The 22,075-nt window shown below is 41.6% G+C and overlaps 1 protein-coding gene across 2 annotated transcripts in view; it reads right to left on the bottom strand.

Moving 5' to 3' along the window:
- EDC3 (enhancer of mRNA decapping 3) overlaps positions 1–21,711 on the bottom strand; it is a 61,827-nt gene extending 40,116 nt beyond the window's left edge. Inside the window, exons 1-2 of one of the 2 annotated variants that reach the window (XM_004758421.3) lie at positions 21,559–21,711; positions 3,109–3,290 (exon numbers count right to left, since the gene is read on the bottom strand). In XM_004758421.3, coding sequence (XP_004758478.1) covers positions 3,109–3,272 — 164 coding nt within the window. In that variant the 5' untranslated portion in view covers positions 3,273–3,290; positions 21,559–21,711. Of the gene's footprint in view, positions 1–3,108; positions 3,291–5,745; positions 5,837–21,558 lie in introns of those variants that run through there. The other variant, XM_045070697.1, reaches the window with a different exon arrangement.
- Between the last annotated feature and the right edge of the window lie 364 nt (positions 21,712–22,075).

Raw genomic sequence — 22,075 nt, 5'->3', positions numbered from 1 at the left:
TATGTTGTGGCCACCTTACCACGTTAAAAAATAATACAGGCAATGTAAAACACACACACACACACACAAAGTCTAACAGTAATAAAAATTATGAAACTGGGATCAATAGCAACCAGCTACACTTTTGCAGACCTGTGGTTTTTTGTTTTTTTCCTAACTGAAGTATAGTTGATGTACAATATTGCATTAGTTCTAGGTGTACAACATAATGATCTGATATTTACATATACCATGAAATAATCACCACAGTAAGTCTAGTGACCATCTGTCACCAAATGAAGTTATTTTATATGCTATACTTTACATTCCTATGACTTACTTATAACTGGAAATTTGTACCTCTTAATCCAGGGCTCCATTCCAGTGAAGTATAGAGGCAAAAGTGAGGAAAAGTAGTAGACTACTTAAAGACAAGGCTCAGCAACAACAGTCAAGTGACAGCACTGGCCTTTAAAGAGACCTATTATTAATCACAGAACTATCACCAGCATATTAGATTTTCAGAATGCCTAATAGATTTTTTTCATTCATTCACTCACTTTGTCATTCCACAAGTGTATATACAGCACTTACCATATGGTCTGCCCTGTGCTAAGAATGGACTAGACAGAGACAAAAACCAACACATGCCCAAAATGAACAGTCTGGTCAGTGGAAAAAACAAGCAGACAATCAAAAGTGTTAAATACTGTGACAGAGGTGTGTATAGGGGGCCAAAGAGCCCAAAAGCAAAATATGTAAGCTACTCTGGCAGAAATCGATGAGACATTTAAACAAAGCCTGAGCAGGGAGGGAAAATAAGAGCTGGCCCAGCAGTATGGGGGCGGGGAGTACTATCACAGACCAAGACTCAGAGACTGAGAAAATGCGGCACACCTGACAAAGTGCCAACATCATGTTGTTACTAACGGGAAAGATGCTTGTGGAAAGCCACCAAGAGGTAAGGCTGTGGAGGTAATCAGGGACTAGATCATAATCACATTGAATTTTTCTGGTGACTATAGAAAAGGTGGAAAACTAGAGGGAAAAGCACCCAATAGGAGACCAGGCGAGAAATAAGAGAGGATGAACAGGACAAGTGACAGTGCAAAGGGAGAGGAGAGGATGAACCCAAGAGACATTTGGAATCCATAGGGTTTGGTGACTAAATGAATATGATGAACAAAGAGAAAGAAGGATTTACAATGATTCTAAGCTTCTAATTTGGAAAGCTGTCATTAGCCACCAATTAAGGGCAGACCTTTGGAAGAAACCTGCAGGTGATATAATGAGCTCCGCTTTGAAATTTTTTTTTTTAAAGGTTTTTATTTATTTGACAGAGAAGTAGGCAGAGAGGCAGGCAGAGAGAGAGGGAGGAAGCAGGCTCCCTGCTGAGCAGAGAGCCTGATGTGGGGCTCGATCCCAGGACCCTGAGATCATGACCCGAGCCAAAGGCAGAGGCTCAACCCACTGAGCCACCCAGGCGCCCCTAAGCTTTGAAATTCTTAAATCTAAGATATTTTCTGGGATATCCACCTGGAAATGGCCAATAGACAAAGTAAGTGTCTGGAGTTCAGATAATGGGTCTTAATTAAAGATCTGGAGTCTCTGCCGGGTGCCTGGGTGGCTCAGTGGGTTAAGCCTCCGCCTTTGGCTCAGGTCATGATTTCAGGGTCCTGGGATTGAGTCCTGAGTCAGGCTCTCTGCCCAGCAGGGAGCCTGCTTCCCCCTCTCTGCCTACTTGTGATCTCTCTCTCTCTCAAAAAAAGAAAAAAAAAAAAAAAAGATCTGGAGTCTCATTAATGTGTAAGAAGTACACATGAAATGGTCTAGGGAGATTACAGACTGAGAAAAGAATAAAAAATAAAACCTAAATAAACCAATCTTAAAAAGTGAGAAGAAAAGGAATCTGGTGCTGGGGGATGTAAAGGAATGGAGGAATACATGGAAAGAAAACCCAAAGGGGTGACAGAGAAATTAAAGAGGGCACTTCAACACTTAGGGAGCATCTGACTAAGGTTAGCATTAAAACACTGCCACTGAATTTGCCTACTCGGTCATTTGCAACCTTGGCAAGAGCTCATTCAGCAAGATGATAAAGTTAGAAGAAAGATAATTGTGGGGTTAAGGAAGGACTAGAGAATGAGGCCACAAAGGAAATGAAAGCAGACTGTTTTGCTCTGAAAAGAACTGTGGGTATAAAGAGAAGGGAAATGACAGGGCAACACCTAATGGTAAACACCAAGATGTGGCAGGTGTGTGGGTGTGCGTGTGTGTAAGTGGATGTGGGTGTGTAGGAGGGTGTGACCTGTGGGGGAAGGCTGGGAATGTTAGAATGCAAAGAGGAAAATGAGGTATGAAGGTTGAAAATGAAGACACAAAAGAGTGTCAAAGGAGACAGAAAAGGACAGTATATAAAGCATATGGGATAAGGGTAGCCCTAAACACAGAGGGCATGCCTTCTACTGAGTCTTCAGAAGGGCTAAGACATTAAGAATGGATACTCCTAGAGAAAAGATTAAGTGAAGGTATTGTTCAGAAAGTCAAGGAAGTTCTTGCCTGACTGTTTTGTTGTTGTTTTTGTTGCCATTTTAATCTAAGAATGGAGATTTTGTGACAAACTGGTGAAAAGAGGGATGTGAAGACAAGTGAACTTGAAATCTGCAGACAAACACTAAAAAACACATGTTCCTGTAACTAAGGACATCAGCTATTGGTGACAGTGTGCTTCTAGAGATAAATTAAGACACAAATCTACAAAGAAAGATACATTAATGTGGGGGGTGGGGAGATCAGTAAAGGCCTTAGATATAAGAAAACACAAATAACAAAAGCCAAAGAAAACAGAAAGCTTATTCCAAATTTGACCCATTTAAATAAGAATATTAAGGGCTTGCCAGAGCTAAGAAAAATGTTTCACAAACCCTGATTCCTGGCTGAAAGCTAATTACCACACAAAGTCTATACTGAAACAACAGCTAGACTATGAAGGTTAAGACTGCAAAATCTCACCCCTGACAAGACACTATTCAAAAGCAGCCCTATCCAAGAGAATGTTGGCAACTAGACCTAGATTCAAGCTCCACAGACCACCAGACTAGATTTGAAGAAATCAGTCAGGACACTCACCTGAAGGTGACTTCTGGCACGAGGCACTTCACTCCATTGTGGAAAGGCCGGGTGAGAGAAATGGTCTGGCTGATCTGATCCACGGCTGACACTCTTCCCTGATAGACACCCAAGCTATCTCCGCAGTTGATGGACACAATACTGCCCAGCCAATCTGTAGCCATGTTTCTGATGTAAGACCACTGTAGAGAGAAGGAGTCATGCAAATCTTGAGAAACAGAAAAACCTTTCATTAAATTCAGCAAATATTGTGTCAGGATCTGAACCTTAATACTACATATTCTGGGGGCACCTGGGCTCAGTCCATTAGGCTTCCGACTCTTGATTTTGGCTCAGGTTGTGGGATAGAACCCAGGGTCATGAGATAGGACCCTGCATTCAGTCCGCTTGGGATTCTTTCCTTTCCCCTCTATCTCTCCCCGCCTGGCCCCCCTTTCTGTGTGCATGCACGCTAATACATCAATCTTCTTATTTATTTTAAAGATTTGAGGAGGCACGCACATGCACGCATGACTGGGGTGTAGGGCAGAGGGAGAGGGAGAAGCAGACTCCCCACTGAGCAGGGAGCCTGAGACAGGGCTTGAGCCAAAGGAAGATGCTTAAATGACTAAGTGACCCAGGTGCCCTAACACATAAATCTTATTAAAAAAAAAAAAAAAAGAAAGAAAGAAAGAAAGAAAAAATACTGCATATTCTGTCACATCCTTAACTGAAGTAGTAAAGTATAAAAAATAAAACCTTTGGGGCATCTGGGTGGCTAAGTCATTAAGCGTCTGCCTTCGGCTCAGGTCATGATCCTGGCGTCCTGGGATCGAGCCCTGCATGGGCCCCCCTATTAGACAAGCTTGCTTCTCCCTCTCCCTCTGCCTACTGCTTCTCCTGCTGTGCACTTTCTCTCTGTTAAATAAATAAATAAAATCTTTAAATAAATAAATAAATAAATAAATAAAATAAAACTTTCGACAGGAATGCAAACTGGTGCAGCCACTGTGGAAAACAGCACAGAGGTTCGTCAAAAAATTAAAAACAGAACTAACCTATCTATGATACAGTAACTGCACTACTCAAAGAGTAGGTATGGGTTACACACACATACACACACACACACACACACACATACACACACACACAGAATATTACTTGGCCACACACACAAAAAAAACTGAAATCATGCCATTTGCAACAACATGGATGGAGCTATAATGTATAATGCTAAACAAAATAAACCAGTCATGGGGCACCTGGGTGGCTTAGCTGTTTAAGTGTCTGCCTTCAGCTCAGGTCACGATCCCAAAGTTCTGACACTGAGGCCCCTGTCTGGCTCCTTGTTCAGCAGGGAGTCTGTTTGTCCCTCTCGCTCTGCCCTCCACACCCCATTGCTCTCTCTTGCTAATAAATAAATAAAATCTTAAAAAAAAAAAAAAAAAGCCAGTCAGAGAAAGACAATTACCGTATGATTTCGATCATATATGCAATTTAAAAAACAAAACAAACAAGGAAAGCAGAGTGGAGGGGGGGGAGAGATCAAATCAAAAATAGACTCTTAACTATAGAGAACAAACAGACGGTTGCCAAATAGGAAGTGGGTGGGAGATGGGTGACATAGGTGAAGGGATCAATAGTACACTCATCTTGATGAGCTCTATGCATAGAATTGATGAATCACTATGTTGTATTGTATACCTCAAACTAGTATAACCCTGTATGTTAACTACACTGGAACTGAAAAAAAATTGTTTTACTTTTTTTAGTAGAAGCATGCATATTAGTGAATAAAAATAACACTGAATTTTATAAATGCTTTAAAGAATAAATAGTAAAGATAAAATTTACCTAGACATCAAATCATACAAACTATGCAACTATTTTATAGCTAAATCAATTCTGACAAGAAAATGGGAGGAATCAGTCTATTCAATTTCAAGACTTATTATATAGCTATAGTAATCAAGACTACACGGTACAGGTAGGAGGACAGATATATAAATCAATGGAATAGAAGAGAAAACCCAGAAATAGACCCACACAAAATAAACCCTGAACTGACTCTGACAAAGTGCAAAAGTAACTCAACAAAGATGACACAGCTTTTACAAATGGTGTTGGAGCAAATGGATATTCATCAGTAAAAATAAACTTTGACTTAAGTGTCATAATTTATACATTTACCAAAAATGATTATAGACTTAAATGTAGTATGTCAACCAATAAAACTTTTACAGAAAACATAAGAGAAACCTTCAAGATCTAGGGTGAGGCAAAAGATTCTTAAGATACCAAAAGCATAATCAATAAAAACACAAACTGGTACACTGGAATTCTTGTAAACTAAAAACTTTTTTGTTCTGTAAAAACCCTGGTAGGAAGATAAAAACAAAAACTACAGGCTGAGAAAAAATATTTGCAAACCACATATCTGAAAAAGACAAAGAATATCTAGTATAAAGAACTCTCAAAACCCAGTAGTTAAAAAAACCCAAACAATCCAATTTTTAAAAAGGTCAAAAAACACAAGAAGACATTTCAACCTAGAAAACAAACAGACACCAAGCAAGCACATGAAAAAATGTTCAACATCATTAACCATTAGGGAAAGGCAAATTAAAACTCCTCCCGTGAAGATCACTACACACGCACCAGAATAGCTAAAATAAACAGTGACACCACCAAGTCCTGGAAACAAAGCGGAAAAACTGGATTCCTCATACATTGCTGATGAGACTATAAAATGATGTGGCCATTTTGGTAAACAATTCAGCCATCTATAAACAAAACAAAACAAAAATCATGAACGTGCAACCATTACATGACTAAGCAACGGCACTACTGGTCATTTATCCCAGAGAAAGGAAGTCAAGTTCACAAAAATAGCCCCAAACTAGAAACCCAGATGACCTTCAGAGGGTGAATGGTTAAACAAACTGGTACCTCCATACCATGGAAAAAAAGTTAAAAAGTTGCATTCCGCAGGATTCAATCTATGTTAACATTCTTAAAACTACAAACTACAGACATGGAGATGAGTGGTTCCCAGGGTTTAGGAAGGGTGTGAGGCAGGAGGGAAATGAGGATGGCTATGAAAGGGACAACACCAGGGATCCTTATAGTAATGGGAATATTCTGTATCTGGACCACATCAATGTCAGCATCTTAGTAGTGACACTGTATTACAGTTTTTGAAGATGTTATCAATGAGAAAAACTAGGATGGGTATATGGAATCTTTCTGTATTATTCCTTACAAGTGCATACAAATCTAAAAGTATCTCAAATAAAAAGTTTAACCAAAAAAATCCATGCCAGGTGCCTGGGTGGCTTGGTAGCTAAGCGTCACCTTTGGCTCAGGTTACGACCCCAGGGTGCTGGGACTGAGCACTGCACTGGACTCCCTGCTTAGCGGGAAGCCTACTTCTTCTCCCTCTCTCACTCCCCCTGCTTGTGTTCCCTCTCTCACTGTGTCTCTGTCAAATAAATAAATAAATAAAATTTATGTCTTCTACCACGTTAACAAAATAAATGAGGAAATCATGTATAAAATCAATAAATGCGGAACCATACGGGTGCCTGGCTGGCTCGGTCAGTAGAGCATGCAACTCTCAATCTCAGGGTTTTGAGTTCAAGCCCCACATTAGGTGCGGAGATTACTTAAAAATAAAAATCTTAAATTAATAAATAAATAAATAGGGGCGCCTGAGTGGCTCAGTCGGTTAAGCATCTGCCTTGTCCAGGTCATGATCCCAGGGTCCTGGGATAGAGCCCCGCATCAGGCTCCCTGCTCAGTGAGGAGTATGCTTCTCCCTCTCCCTCTGCTACTCCCTCTGCAGCTCCCTCTTCTTATGCTCTCTCACTCTCCATCTCGCTCAAATAAAATCTAAAAACAAAAAACAAGAAACAAAAAACAGGGGCTCCTGGGTGGCTCAGTAGGTTGGAGCCTCTGCCTTCGGCTCAGGTCACAGTCTCAGGGTCCTGGGATAGAGCCCCACATCAGGCTCTCTGCTTGGCAGGAGGAAGGGAACTTCCTCTCTCTCTGCCTGCCTCTCTGCCTGCTTGTGATCTCAGCCTGTCAAGTGAATAAATAAAATCTTAAAAAAAAAAAATGTTTCTTTTAAACACACACACACACACACACAATGCAGAAAGATAATCTGACAAAATTCAACATCCACTTGTGATACCAAAAAGGGGAGGGTAGTGGCATCTACAAAACAATTCCAGCTAACATCATATTAATGGTGAAATAATGACTTCTTTACTCCACAAGACTAAGACAAGGCAAGGATGTCCACTTTCACCATTTCCACTTCTATTCAACACTGTACTGTATGTTCTACCCAGTGCAATGTTGCCTTTGACCCAGGTCATGATCCCGAGCAGGAAGTCCTATGCAACATTCAAACCCAGGACCCAGAGACCATGACAGAAGCTGAAGGCAGAAAGCCAACCAACTGAGCCATGGAGATGCCCTGAAAATGAAATTTTAAAATATCATTTATAATAGTATTTAAAAACATCAAGTACTTAGGAATAAATCTAATGAAGAATGTGCAGAATGCTATAATGAAAACTACAAAAGACCCCTGAGAAAAATTAAAAGACGTAAATAAATGAAGAGATAATGTCAATTCTCCCCAAACTGATCTAGGAATCAAACACAGATATCAATAAAAATCCCAGCTGGAGGGGCACCTGGGTGGCTCAGTGGGTTAAGCCTCTGCCTTCGGCTCAGGTCATGATCCCAGGGTTCTGGGATCGAGCCCCACATCAGGCTCCTGCTTGGGGGGAAGCTTGCTTCTCCCTCTCCCACTACCCCTGCTTGTGTTCCCTCTCTTGCTGTGTCTCTGCCAAATGAATAAATAAAATCTTTTAAAAAATAAAATAAAATAAACTGTATATGGAAATGCAAAATACTTAGACTAGCCAAAATAATCATGAAAATATAAAACAAGGCAAAGATGTTTTATACCACCTTATTTCAAGATATACTATAAAGCTAGAGAAACCACTGAGGTGTTGGGGCACCTGGGTGACTCAGTAAGCTGGGCAGCTAACTCTTGGTTTTAGGTGAGGTCAGGATCTCTGTGTCAAGAGGTTGAGCCCCAAGTTGGGCTCCATGCTCAATACAGTCTGCTTGTCCCTCTCCCTGACCCACGCCCCAACAAATAAATAAAATCTTAAAAAGGAAAGAAATCAATATGGTGTTGGTGCAAGGATAAGCGAATAGATCCATGGACCAGAAGAGTATCCAGACACAGACCCACACGGACTACTGATCAAAGCACCAAGATAAATCAATAAAGAAATCTAAGTATTTTTCAACCAATGGTGCGAGAAGGGTGCCTGGGTGGCTCAGTGGTGATGCGGCTGCCTTTGGCTCAGGTCATGATCCCAGGGTCCTGGGATCGAGCCCAGCATTGGGATCTTTACTCAGCAGGGAAGCCTGCTTCCCCCTCTCTCATTCCCCCTACTTGCATTCCCTCTCTTGCTGTTCCCTGGGTCTCCCTGTCAAAAAAAATAAAAATCTTAAAAATAAAATGGTGCTAGAACTGAACATATGAGGAAAAATAACCTCCTATTCCTATCCCACACCAGATACAAAAAATCAATTTGAAACAAACTAAACATAAAAGATAAAACTAAAGCTACTACAAAAACAAAAATTGGAGTATCTCAGTGGCCTTAGAGGAGAGAGCTTTCTTAGAGAAAACACAAATAAGTACTAATCATAAAAGAAAAAAATCCGATGAATTTGATTTCATCAAAATCTAGAGGTTTACTCATCAAGGGGACACCTGGGTGACTCAGTCAGTTAAGCATCCCTTGATTTCAGCTCTGGTCATGATCTCAGTGTTGTGAGACTGAGTCCCCCACTGCAAGAACCTCTCCCCTGACTAAAAAGTAAGTAAATAAATAATAAATAAATAACAAAATAACAGTAATGTAATAAAATATTTAGGATGGTATTCCACATTACCAAGCCACATCCCAAAATTACCTCAATAGAGACAACCTCCCAGGCAGCCAAGTGAAGTACTTCAAGAAGCAAAAAGAAACTTCTGCCCTCTTCTCTATCACCCCAAAGCAAGAGGGGGAAAAAATGGGTCGAGCAAGTCAAGAAGAAAACATTCACAATCAATACATCTGATCAAGGACTTATATCCGGGGCGCCTGGGTGGCTTAGTGGGTTAAGCCTCTGCCTTTGGCTCTCAGGGTCCTCGGATGGAGCCCCGCATTGGGCTCTCTGCTTAGCAGGGAGCCTGCTTCCCCCTCCCCCGCTGCGTGCATCTCTGCCTACTCATGACCGCTCTCTGTGTGTCAAATAAATAAAATCTTTTTAAAAATTAAAAAAAATAAAATAAAATGAGCAAAAGAGGTTATCTGAATGACCAATAAACACAGGGAGGGCTGCTCAACATCATTAATTATCAGGGCAATGAAAACTAAAACCCAATGCAACAACTCCAATGTCCACGATGGTTGAATGGAAAAACAAAATGTGGTAAACACATACAGTGGAACATCATTCAGTCTTAAAAAGGAGTTCTGACCATATGTTACAGCACAGATGAATCCTGATATTATGAGAAGTTAAATAAGTCAGACACGAAAATACAAATCGTGTAGGATTCCACTTGCATGAGGTCCCTAGAGTAGTCAAGAGACTACTTATCACAAGAGACTATTCAATCAGAGACGGAGAGTAGAAGGTGGCTGCCACAGCTGCGGGAACAGGGAATGGTAAATTATTGTTTAATGGGTACAGAATTTCAGTTTGGGAGAGCATGAAAAAGCTCTAGAGATGGGTGGTGGTGATGGTCGCACAACAACTTTAGTGTACTCAATGCCATGAACTATACACTTAAAAATGGTTAACTTTTTTTTAAAAGATGTATTTATTTATTTATTTGACAGACAGAGATCACAAGTAGGCAGAGAGGCAAGCAGAGACAGAGGGAGAAGCAGGCTCCCTGCTGAGCAGAGAGCCCGACGTGGGGCTCGATCCCAGGACCCTGAGATCATGACCTGAGCTGAAAGCAGAGGCTTAACCCACTGAGCCACCCAGGTGCCCCCAAAATGGTAACTTTTATATGTATTTTACAACAATAAAAAACCATTAAATTGGCAAAAAACACTGAAAGATACCATTTACACCCACTACAATGGCTTAAAATTAAAAAGGGCTGGTAGGTTACACCAAATGGGGGATGACGTGGAGCAACCGGAACCCCCCCTTACACTGCTGACCATGTAAAATGATACAACTCTGGAAAAGAGTTTAGCGGTTTCTTTTAATATTGAACACATGCTTATGACCCAAAATTTCATCCCCAGGATTTACCTAAGAAAAACAAAAACATATTCACAAAAGAACTTGTACACAAATGTACGCAGCAGCTTTATTCATAGAGCAGGAAAACTGGGAACAAGGAGAAGAGATAAACAAGTCATGGTATTATACAACAGAATGCTACTCAACAACAAAAAGGAATAAAAGACACTACAACAAAACTCTATGAAAAGCTAATTCTATCTTGTCTATATGGTATCTAAAATGTCACCATCCCCCAAAGAGGCCTTCCCTGGCTACCCTAATCTAATGTCACTACTCCCCATCGCTCTTCAACACCTCACCTTCGGTTATGATCTCAAAATTCATCACTAAATAAATTATCTTTTTGGTTTATGTTCTATCACCCCACTAAAATGTAAGCTTCATGAGGGCAAGAAACCTTGTCTTGTTCAGCCAACAGAGTGCTTACAATGAGAAAAAGCTCAAAATATTTATCTAATCAATGACTGAATTACACATAATAAATCTGACAGAAGTTAATCGCTGAAAATCTAGAGTATCTCTTTATATCTAAATGTTGTGGCCCTTCTTGGAAATGGTTCTAAAATCATAATACCCTTTATGCAAAATCCTATATAAGATATGGAATCTAACACTGCCCTATACACAGAAGGAAGTCAGGAGATAGCACATGAATATAAATATACAGTATTAAGTACAAAATGAAATATTGCTTAGTGTTCTCCATGAAAAATAAAAAATAGCATTTCGAGCTGGTTTCAAATACCAATTTCAGAAATATACCTACATAAGGGGCGCCTGAGTGAGTCAGTTAAGCTCCTGATTCTGGGTTTGGGCTCAGGACATGATCTTGTGGTAGTGAGACTGAGCCCCACATGGGGGCTCTGCGCTCAGTGTGGTGTCTCTACATACCCACCCTTGGTCCTGCTCACTTGCTCTCTCTCAAAAAAAATAAATAATAAAAAAAGAAGAAACATACCTACATAAAATATAGAGTCTAATGAAGGAAAAATTAAAAAAACACTCTTGTCAGGGGGAGAGTATGACCCATCAGAAACACAAAAACCTAAAGAGAAAACTCAGGTTGTTTTCCAGTGATCCAACTAAGCAGTATCAGAAAACTACGCTGACAGAACAGAAAATAATGCATTAGCAGACTCAATCATAAGACTCTTTTTTACATTTTATGAAAATTTTCAAACATATACAAATGTAGACAGAATAGCATAATGATCCCCACATACCCATAACTCAGCTGCTACAATTAACAATATAAGAAATTAAGAAATCAGGTCAATTTCCAATACAGCACTGATAATGGTAAAAGGCAAAAAATACACTTTAGGCTTATTTCCAATGTCCTCACAAGACTTTGTCTACTTAATATCACAAAAGTATGAATTTCACTTCCTATCACTTATACTCCATCACAATCCTACTCTGATGCCTTTATTAGATAGATGAAGAAAGCCATAATAACAAGAATTTTTTTGAATACCAGAAATTAATCAGATGTGAAAAAGACTTTTACTTCTTCCTCATTCAACATGTATCTTCAAGACTAATGATAAAGGGTGCCTAGGTAGCTCAACTGGTTAAGCGTGACTTTGGCTCGGTAACGATCTTGGGAGTCCTGGGATCGAGCCCTGTGACATCTTCCACGCTCAGCAAGGAGTGTGCTTGTCCCTCTCCCTCTGCCTCTCCCTGCATGTGTGTGTGCTTTCTCTCTCTCTCTTAAAAAAAAAAAAAAAAGGCACTTATGTTGAACCAAAATAAAAAGCTTCTGCACAGGAAAGGAAACCAACAAAAGAAAAAGGCAACTTACTACTGGGAAAATATGATTGCACATGATATATCCAATAAAGGTTTAATATCCAAAATTTATAAAGAACTTACACAACAAATACAAATAATCTGATTCAAGATGGCCAAAGGGCCTGAACAGACATTTTTCCAAAGAAGACACAGATGGCCAACACATGAGACATCACTAATCAAAATACAGGGAAATACAAATCAAAACTACAATCAGGGGGTACCTGGGTGACTCAGTTGGTTAAGCAACTGCTGGCGTCCTAGCATGGAGTCTCCCTGCTCAGCGGGGAGTCTGCTTATCCCTCTGCCCCTCTCCAATGCTCATGTGCACACACATTTGTTCTTTTCACACGCACACATGTGCACATGCAAAAATAAAATATTAAAAGATAAAAAAAATAAATACTATACAATCCAATAACTCCACTACAAGATACTTACCCAAAGAAATGAAAACATTAACTTGAAAAGATATATGCAGGGCACCTGAGTGTCTCAGTCAGTTAAGCATCTGTCTCGGGCGCAAGTCATAGTCCCAAGGTCCTAGAATCAAGCCCCACATCAGGATCCCTGCTCAGTAGGAAGCATACTTCTCCCTCTGACCCTCCCCTGCTCATGCTCTCTCTCCAAATACATAAATAAAATCTTAAAAAAAAAGGGGGGGGGGCGGTACCTGGGTGGCTCAGTTGTTAAGCATCTGCCTTCTGCTCAGGTCATGATCCCAGGGTTCTGGGATCCAGCCCCACTACAGGCTCCCTGTTCATTGGGAAGCCTGCTTCTCCCTCTCCCCCTGCTTGTCTTCCCTTTCTCATTGTCTGCCAAATAAATAAATAAAATACTTAAAAAAAGGAAAGACACATGCACCCCTATATTCGTTGCAACATTATTTACAATACCAAGAAACGGAAATGAACTGGGCGCCTGGGTGGCTCAGTGGGTTAAGCCGCTGCCTTCGGCTCAGGTCATAATCTCAGGGTCCTGGGATTGAGTTCTCCACTGGGCTCTCTGCTCAGTGGGGAGCCTGCTTCCTCCTCTCTCTCTCTGCCTGCCTCTCTGCCTACTTGTGATCTGTCAAATAAATAAATAAAATCTTAAAAAAAAATGGAAATGAACCTAAGTGCACACTGAGAGATGAAGATAGAAGATGCAATGTACACCACAAACCCTGGAATATTATTCAGCCGTCAAAATGCATATGTACTTGCCATTTGTGACAAGAGGCTATTCTGCTAAATGAAGTAAGTCTGATAAAGACAAGTATTATAGGACTTCACTTGCATGTAGAATCTTAAAAAACGAAACAAATAACAAACAGAAAAAGGATCAGAGAACTGGTGGCTGCCAGAGGAGCAGGAGTTGGGATAGGCAAAATAAGTGAAGGTGATTAAGAGGTACAAAATTCCACTTAAAAAGTAAGTAACGGATGAAAAGTATAGCACAGGAAATATAGTCAATAATATTGTAACAATGGGGACGCCTGAGTGGCTCAGTAGTTAAGTGTCTGCCTTTGGCTCAGGTCAGGGTCCCAGGGTTCTGGGATTGAGCCCCACATCAGGATCCCTGCTCAACAGGGGCCTACTTCTCCCTCTTTCTGTCAAATAAATAAAATCTTAAAGCAAGGATAATCATAGTAATATTGTAACAATGTACAGTGACAGATGGTACATATACTTATCATGGTGTGCATAGTGTGATGTACAGAATTATCAAATCATGGTGCTGTACACCTGAAACAAATATAAAATTATATGTCAACTAGAATTTAAAAAGACACTGATGTTGGGTGCCTGGGTGGCTCAGTGGGTTGTGCCTCTGCCTTCGGCTCAGATCATGGTCTTGGGGTACTGGAATCGAGTCCCACATCGGGCTCTCTGCTGAGCAGGGAGCCTGCTTCCCCCTCTCTCTCTCTGGCTGCCTCTCTGCCTACTTGTGATCTCTGTCTGTCAAATAAGTAAATAAAATCTTTAAAAAAAGACACTGATGTTGTACATCCAGGTTTATACTGTTAATAATTGAGCAGACTTTTTAATAGTTTCAACATGTGGATTGCCAGTTCTACAATAGAAACTTTTAAAAAAGTATCTACTCAGGGCACCTGGGTGGCTGAGTGGGTTAAAGCCTCAGCCTTCGGCTCAGGCTCAGGTCATGATCCCAGGGTCCTAGGACCAGCCCTGCATTGGGCACTCTGCTCAGCGGGGAGCCTGCTTACCTTCCTCTCTCTTGCCTACTTGTGATCTCTGTCAAATAAATAAATAAAATCTGTAAAAAAAATAAAAATAAAAAAGTACTCAACCTGTAACAAACTTCCCTCTATGTAAAATACAACATTAATGCATTATTCAAAACTCATCAAAAAGGTTTATTCTATAAAGAAAATTCCTCTATTAGGTGCCTGGGTGGTTCAGTGGGTTAAAGCTTCGGCCTTCAGCTCAGGTCATGATCCCAGGGTCCTGGGATGGAGCCCCTCATTGGGCTCTCTGCTCAGCAGGGAGCCTGCTTCCTCCCCTCTCTCTGCCTGCTTCTTTGCCTACTTGTGATCTCTGCCAAATAAATAAACAAAATCTAAAAAAAAAAAAGAAGAAAGAAAGAAAGAAAGAAAATTCCTCTATTAACTGAAAACCATGAATCTAAAACAAGTGTCACCATCTGGGTTTCTAATCAGATGAACACACTAAGGAAAGAGCCTTCATTAAGGAAAGAGCCTTCATTAATTATAGGGCTAACACCTTTATGTTAAAAGAAGAGCGACAGCTGAAGCAGGAGATTTAGGAGCCACAAGGAGACCAGCCTTTGATGCCTTTCACATTCTACCTTTCCATCAAGGTATACTATAAAGTCTACATATTATAAGCGTATAGATGAATGAATTACTGCATACTAATTCACCCATATAACTACCACCTAAATCAAGAGACAATTTTTTTAAAAAGATTTTATTTATTTGGGGGTGCCTGGATGGCTCAGCCGTTAAGCTTTTTCCTTAGGTTCAGGTCATGATCCCCCGGTCCTGGGATCAAGTCCCACATTCAGCTCCCTGCTCAGCGGGAAGCCTACTCCTCCCTCTCCCCCCTACTTGTGTTCCTTCTCTTGCTGTGTCTCTCTCCACCAAATAAATTAAATCCTTAAAAAAAAAAAAAAGATTTTATTTATTTATTTGACAGAGAGAGAGAAACAACGAGAGGAGGAACACTAGCAGGGGGAGTGGAGAAGGAGAAGCGACTCCCCACTAAGCAGGGAACCTGATGCGGGGCTCGATCCCAGTTTTTGAACTTCACGTAAATGGGATCATAAAGGTTTTCTTTTTAAATGTTTGGCTTAGGGGCACCTGGATGGCTCAGTGGGTTAAAGCCTCTCGGCTCAGGTCACGATCCCAGGGTCCTGGGATCGAGCCCTACATTGGGCTCTCTGCTCAACAGGGAGCCTGTGTCTGCCTTTCTCTGTCTACCTGCCTCTCAGCCTACTTGTGATCTCTGTCAAATAAATAAATAAAATCTTTTAATAAATAAAGAAATAAAATGTTTGGCTTCTTTTGCTCAATATTTACCTGTGAAATTCATCCTTGTTGTTGCATGTAGCAAGCAATAGTTCATTCTTTCTCATGGCTACATAGTATTCTGTAACTATACTTCAATGTATAAACCCATCCTACTGTTGTTGGTTGTTGTTTTTTTTTTTTTTTTTAACATTTTATTTGTTTGAGAGAGAGATCACAAGTAGGCAGAGAGGGAGGCGGCAGGGGGCTGCGGGGAGCAGGCTCCCTGCTGACCCAATGCAGGCCTCAAACCCAGGACACTGAGATCATGACCCAAGCCAAAGGCAGAGGCTTTTTTTTTTTTTTTTAAGATTATTTATTTATTTGACAGAGAGAGATCACAAGTAGGCAGAGAGGCAGGCAGAGAGAGAGAGAGGAGGAAGCAGGCTCCCTGCTGAGCAGAGAGCCCGATGCGGGGCTCGATCCCAGGACGATGAGATCATGACCTGAGCCGAAGGCAGCGGCTTAACCCACTGAGCCACCCAGGCGCCCCTCATCCTACTGCTGATAGACAGTTGGGTTATTTCCAGTTTGGGGGGCTATCAAGAATAAAGAGTTAAACATTTCTGTATTTGTCTTTGTGGGGAACAAACGTACCCATTATTCTGGCCATATTACACAGGAAGTCATAGAGTATTATGGACTATTTGCTCAAATGCTAAACTACCACTTTTTCCACATTAAGGATGTGTTCTGAGAACAGAGATGATATATATTATATCATATATATATTATAGAATATATTCTATTATTAAATTTTATTTCAAATGTCTCCTTTTAGTGGAAATATTGACTGGATAAGGGACTTGAGTTAAGGCCCTAGAAAATCATAGTATGAGGGCCACTTCCATTCTCACCCAAACAAAACAACAAAAATGCAACTACAAAAACAAATTCTCTGCATCTTGGAAATGAAGTTCCAATCTTCAACTGAAACACACACATCTTTAGGGGTACACGAAGATATGCAAGCAAGGGAATCAATTTCCATACTCTTTTATAAACCTAAACAGCCCACACAATTGGATTATCAATAAAATATTTTTAACCTTAAATTTATTACTCCTAAAGTAGTATGTTTTCAGACATGAGTCTGAAAACTACAGCCATAAATTTATTACTCCTAAAGTAATATGTTTTCAGACATGAGTCTGAAAACTACAGACCGTGGACCAAACAGGCCCCACTACCAATTAAGGTGAATCAGAACACCGCCACACTTGGAGTGCCTCAATGGCTCAGTCGGTAGAGCCTTGGACTCCTGGACTCCCTTTTGGCTGGGGTTGTGAGCTAGCGTGGAGTCCACCTGAGATTCTCTCTCCCTCTCCCACTCCTGCACTCTCACACTCTCTAAAATAAATGAATCTTTAAAAAAAAAAAAAAAGAAAGAAAGAAAAGAAAAGAAAAAGGAAAACTATGAAACAGACAAATCCCCAGAATAATACAAATTACCAAAAATGACTCAAGAATAGAAAATCTGGATGGACCTGTATCAAGCAGAGAAACTTAATTAGCGGGGTGCCTGGTTGGGTCAGTGGGTAGAGCATATGACTCTCGATCTCGAGGTCCTGAGCTCGAGACCCATGCTGGGTGTAGGGGTTATAACAAACGAACTTAAAAAAGAAGCGGGGGGTACCTGGGTGGCTCAGTCAGTTAAGAGTCTGTCTGCAGCTCAGGTCATGACCCCAGGGGCCTGGGATCGAGCCCCGCATTGGGCTCCCCGCTCAGCAGGGAGCCTCTGCCTGCTGCTCCCCCTGCTTGTTCTCTCTGCCAAATAAATAAAATCTTAAAAAAAAAAAAAAAAGTGGGTTGCCTGGGTAGCTCATTTAAGCCTCTGGCTCTTGATTTCAGCTCAAGTCATGATCTCAGAGTCAAGGGATGGGGCCCTTCCAGCTCTCTGCTCAGTGAGGAGTCAGCTTGATATTCTCTCTCCCTCTCCCTTGGCCCCTTCCCCTATGCATCTACTTTCTCTCTCTCAAATTAATCAATTAATTTTTTTTTTTTTTAAATGGGGCTCCTGAATGGCTCAGTTGGTTGAGCATCTACCTTCGGCTCAGATCGTGATCCCACGGTCCTAGGATTGAGCCCCACATCAGGCCCCCTGCTCCACAAGGAGCCTGCTTCTCTCTCTCCCTCTGCCTGCTGCTCCCCCTGCTTGTGTTCCCTGTCTGTCAAATAAATAAATAAAATCTTTTTTAAAAAGGGCACCTGGGTGACTCAGCTGGTTAAGCGGCTGCCTTCACCTCAGGGGTCACGATTCCAGGGTTCTGGGATGAAGCCCTGCATTGGGCACCCTGCTCAGCAGAGAGCCTGCTTTTCTCTCTTGCTCTGCTTGCCACTCTGCTTACTTGTGCTATCAAATAAATAAATAAAATCTTAAAAAAAAAAAAAAGCTCAGGCCCTGAAGAGTCCACTGATAAATTCTACCAAACATATAGAAAAATAAAAAATGCTACACAAACTCTTTCAGGAAACAAAAGAGAAAGTAACATTTCACCACTGTTATGAAGGTACTATCACTCTGATACTAAAGCTAAAGACATCATAAGAAAACCTCAACATCCCTCATGAGCACAGACATGAAAATCCTTAACAAAATTTTAGCAAACTAAATTCAGCAACATATAAAAAATATATACACCATGACTAAGTGGGGTTCATTCCAGGAACAGAAGATTGGTTTAATATCCAAAACTCAAGTAAATACACCATTTATACATATCTTAGAAGAGTTTTTTTTTTTAATATAGAAAAGGTTATTTGGGGGTGCCTGGGTGGCTCAGAGAGTTAAAGCCTCTGCCTTTGGCTCAGGTCATGATCCCAGGGTCCTGGGACCAAACCCCACTATCGGGCTCTCTGCTCAACAGGGAGCTTGCTTCCTCCTCTCTCCCTCTCTGCCTGCCTCTCTGCCTACTTGTGATCTGTCAAATAAATAAATAAAATCTTAAAAAAAAAAAAGTTATTTGTACATTTTTAAAACATCAAGGGGCTCCTGGCTGACTCAGTCAGTAGAGCATGTGGCTCTTGATCTGGAGGTTGTGAGTTCAAGCCCCACACTGGGTATGGAGCTACTTTAAAAAATAAAATAGGGCGCCTGGGTGGCTCAGTGGGTTAAGCCACTGCCTTCGGCTCAGGTCATGATCTCAGGGTCCTGGGATCAAGTCCCACATCGGGCTCTCTGCTCAGCAGGGAGCCTGCTTCCTCCTCTCTCTCTCTGCCTGCCTCTCTGCCTACTTGTGGTCTCTCTCTGTCAAATAAATAAATAAATAAAATCTTAAAAAAAAAAAAAAAATAAAATAAAATAAAATAAAAATATCAAATTGTGTATTTAGATAACTTTGTATTTTTTATTTTTTTATCTAGAGACTTTATTTTTCACTTGACAGAGGTAAAGAGGGCACAAGCACAAGCAGGGGGAGGAGAAGAGGGAAAGGGAGAAGCAGGCTTCCCACTAAGCTGGGAGCCCAACACGGGACTCCATCCCAGGACCCTGGGATCATGACCTGAGTCGAAGAAGGCAGAAAAAGGCAGACGCTTAACCAACTGAGCCACCAAGGCACCCTTTGTATTTATTTTTTAAAAGCCAATATTTACACATCAAAAATTACATCCTAAACTATTAAAACTACTTAAATTCATGATGAAAAATTTCAAATGCCAACTTAATGTGTAAGAGATACATAGATTTTCTAATGTTCTGAACACTAAAAAATGTTTTAAGACCCGAGTAACAAGGGAAAAAGAATCATTCATCCCAAAGCAACTCCATCCTATCTTCACACACACACAAAAATTATTTTTGAAAATTTGACGAATTCCAAATCCTTTTAACTTCTACCCCCAAGTTAATTTATTTTTGTAGAGTACCCAGACATACACCTAATACTCCAGGACGGAGTCAACCAGTGCTAGGGTCAACCTTCCTTTCTTCTAGATTCTACATTCGCCTAATGTTATCTACTACTGTAGGGCACGTCAGCTCTAACCATGTGACTGATTTAGAAGACTGAGACTCTACTCGAGCCCCTAAGTCACATCTCTACCTTCATTAACTGGTATAACTGCAATTTTTGGACCCAACTGAAATTTTTCACACGTATATGACCCTTCCATTTCATTAAACTGCACTGGACAAATCTTGAGATTAACCAGATGATATCTTCTCTCTTCACTTCATAAAGGCAACAAATCTAATAAGCACATTTTCCAGATAAAGCTTTAAATACATACTGTATATAAAGAAAGTGATGCAGCCTCAACTCACCAGAATCCCAACTCTAAGTTGTATCCATAAATCAAACCCCTCCAGACACTGATGCTCAAAACCAGGATTCCATCTAATTTTACCCCACTCTAGCAACTTCCCCTATCTCATCCACCAAGTCCTCATAAAAGACTTACCAAATGCCTTGCTAAAATTCTGACAATCACTACACTCCTTTAAGATACCAATTTGAATGTCCTGTCCTGTTGTTCTGACGGAACTTATAACTCTAGTACCCTTGCTCCTCTGCCTATAAAGGACAGGAAAAAGACACATTTCCCACTTTGCATTAATTACAGCATCTCAGGAATTACAAATATCTTAAACATTTTCTAGTCTATTGTTTTTCAAACTAGGGGTCTTTAGCGGTCAGACATATAGTCAATTTAGTGAGTTGCCATCAACTTTTTTTCTTTTAATGAAACAGAAAGTGTCAAAGGGGATCATACGCAGAAAGGGTAAACTTTTGGGCTCTGTGTGTGTGTACTCTGCGTATGCTTGGAGCACATTAAGTCATAATGTAAATGTATCTAACCGTGGGTCCCAGTCAAAAAAAGTTTAATCACACTTTGCTAGTCCCACAGCCCTACCCCCACAAGGAAGCTCCACCAAAGAAATTCTTAGTAATCAAAAAGTTATGTTTGTAACCATCTTCATTTCATACAGAGAAACCAATAGGAATTTTGAACTCGGTACACCTAATCTGCCATCATTAAAAAAAAAAAAGCCTAGAATCCACCTGAGGTTTCCAGTTGAAATACTAACCTGCTCAGAGACAGTCATTTATGTTCTGAATTGGTAGAAACACCTCTATTTGACAGGAGACTGAAATCTGTTTAAACTGGCTAGGGAAGAGAACAAAAATCATTCTGATTTCTCATCAGTAACCATAGGAGAGTTGTTAAGGACTCCTCCTAGCTCTGGAATTGGGAGAGTCACTGAAAACTGGCCAAGCAGGCGAGGGCTACGCCTTGCACACCACAACACTTGAACCGCTCAACAAGCCAACTACTGAGAAATTCAATCAACAGCACACAAAGAACACTTGAAGAAGCTCAGACATAAACTACAGCTGAAAATAATCAAGAAGCTGCGCCCTGGCAGGTATCCTTAATTTCTCAACCACCTTCCCTTTCAGACCCCAGTTCACCTCCGTCCTCAGGCTATCGGTCACGGCTGGGGCACCCGAGGTTTTCCATGCCACCCTATTCCATTGTGCAAAAGGACATTGAGGCAGGGAGCAAACAGTGGGCGAACTGCAGCGGCCATCAACGAGGCGAAACCAAGAGCCTAGGCCGCTCATGCCTACAATTCATACGATTCCCGGTTCATTTAGAACTGCTGCCCTCAGTCTCCCACCTCAAACCATACCCCCTGACGCAAACCCTAGGACCCGGTCCCCAGCTCGCGCCGGCCTTGATAAAAAACTCTACAAGGCCTGGAACCCCGAAGCCTAAAAGCAAACCCGCCTAGCAACCCCGGAAGCCCCCTCTCGCAAGCACCCACAGCCCAGTCGCCGCCTCGCTCCCACCTCCACGCCGTCTGGCCGCCGCCTCCTCTGCACACCTCGCCAAGTCCACCCCGAAACAGGAGAAGACCCGGAGGCTGAGGGTCTTCTCCACAACCCACCCCCACAGCGGCGGCCGGAAGCGCCCCGCGTCTCCACGCCACCGTCGTGAGGTCACTTCCGGCGCGACGCCTTGGCAACTACAGGGCGAGCGGTTGGGGGGCGGAGCGCCCGGGAAATTTGAGAGGTTGGGAGACCGTGGCGAGGGCAGGCGCTGCGGCCTTCCTAAACTGCGCATGGGCGTCCATTCTGTGAGCCCCGCCTACTGTTGTCGCGTAGAGGTTTGGTTGGAGCTGGGGTCCTGCCCCACTCTCCGGCTCAGAGACCTGGAGGATGAAAAGTTCCCGCTTTCCCTCTACACCCCTTGGGCTTATCCCCAAAGAAGAGCGGAGGACTTTAGAGAGGAGAGAGTGGATGGTGACGTGGACCCCATCCTTGATCAGTTGCCGATGTGGGACGTAATAAGTCCAGCAGCCCATCG

Source organism: Mustela putorius, unplaced genomic scaffold, assembly GCF_011764305.1.
Source record: "Mustela putorius furo isolate JIRA1106 unplaced genomic scaffold, ASM1176430v1.1 tig00003972_pilon_pilon_pilon, whole genome shotgun sequence".
NCBI classification, from domain to species: domain Eukaryota; kingdom Metazoa; phylum Chordata; class Mammalia; order Carnivora; family Mustelidae; genus Mustela; species Mustela putorius.
Note: the sequence above shows the minus strand (reverse complement) of the source record. Positions and strands in the feature narration are given on the sequence as shown.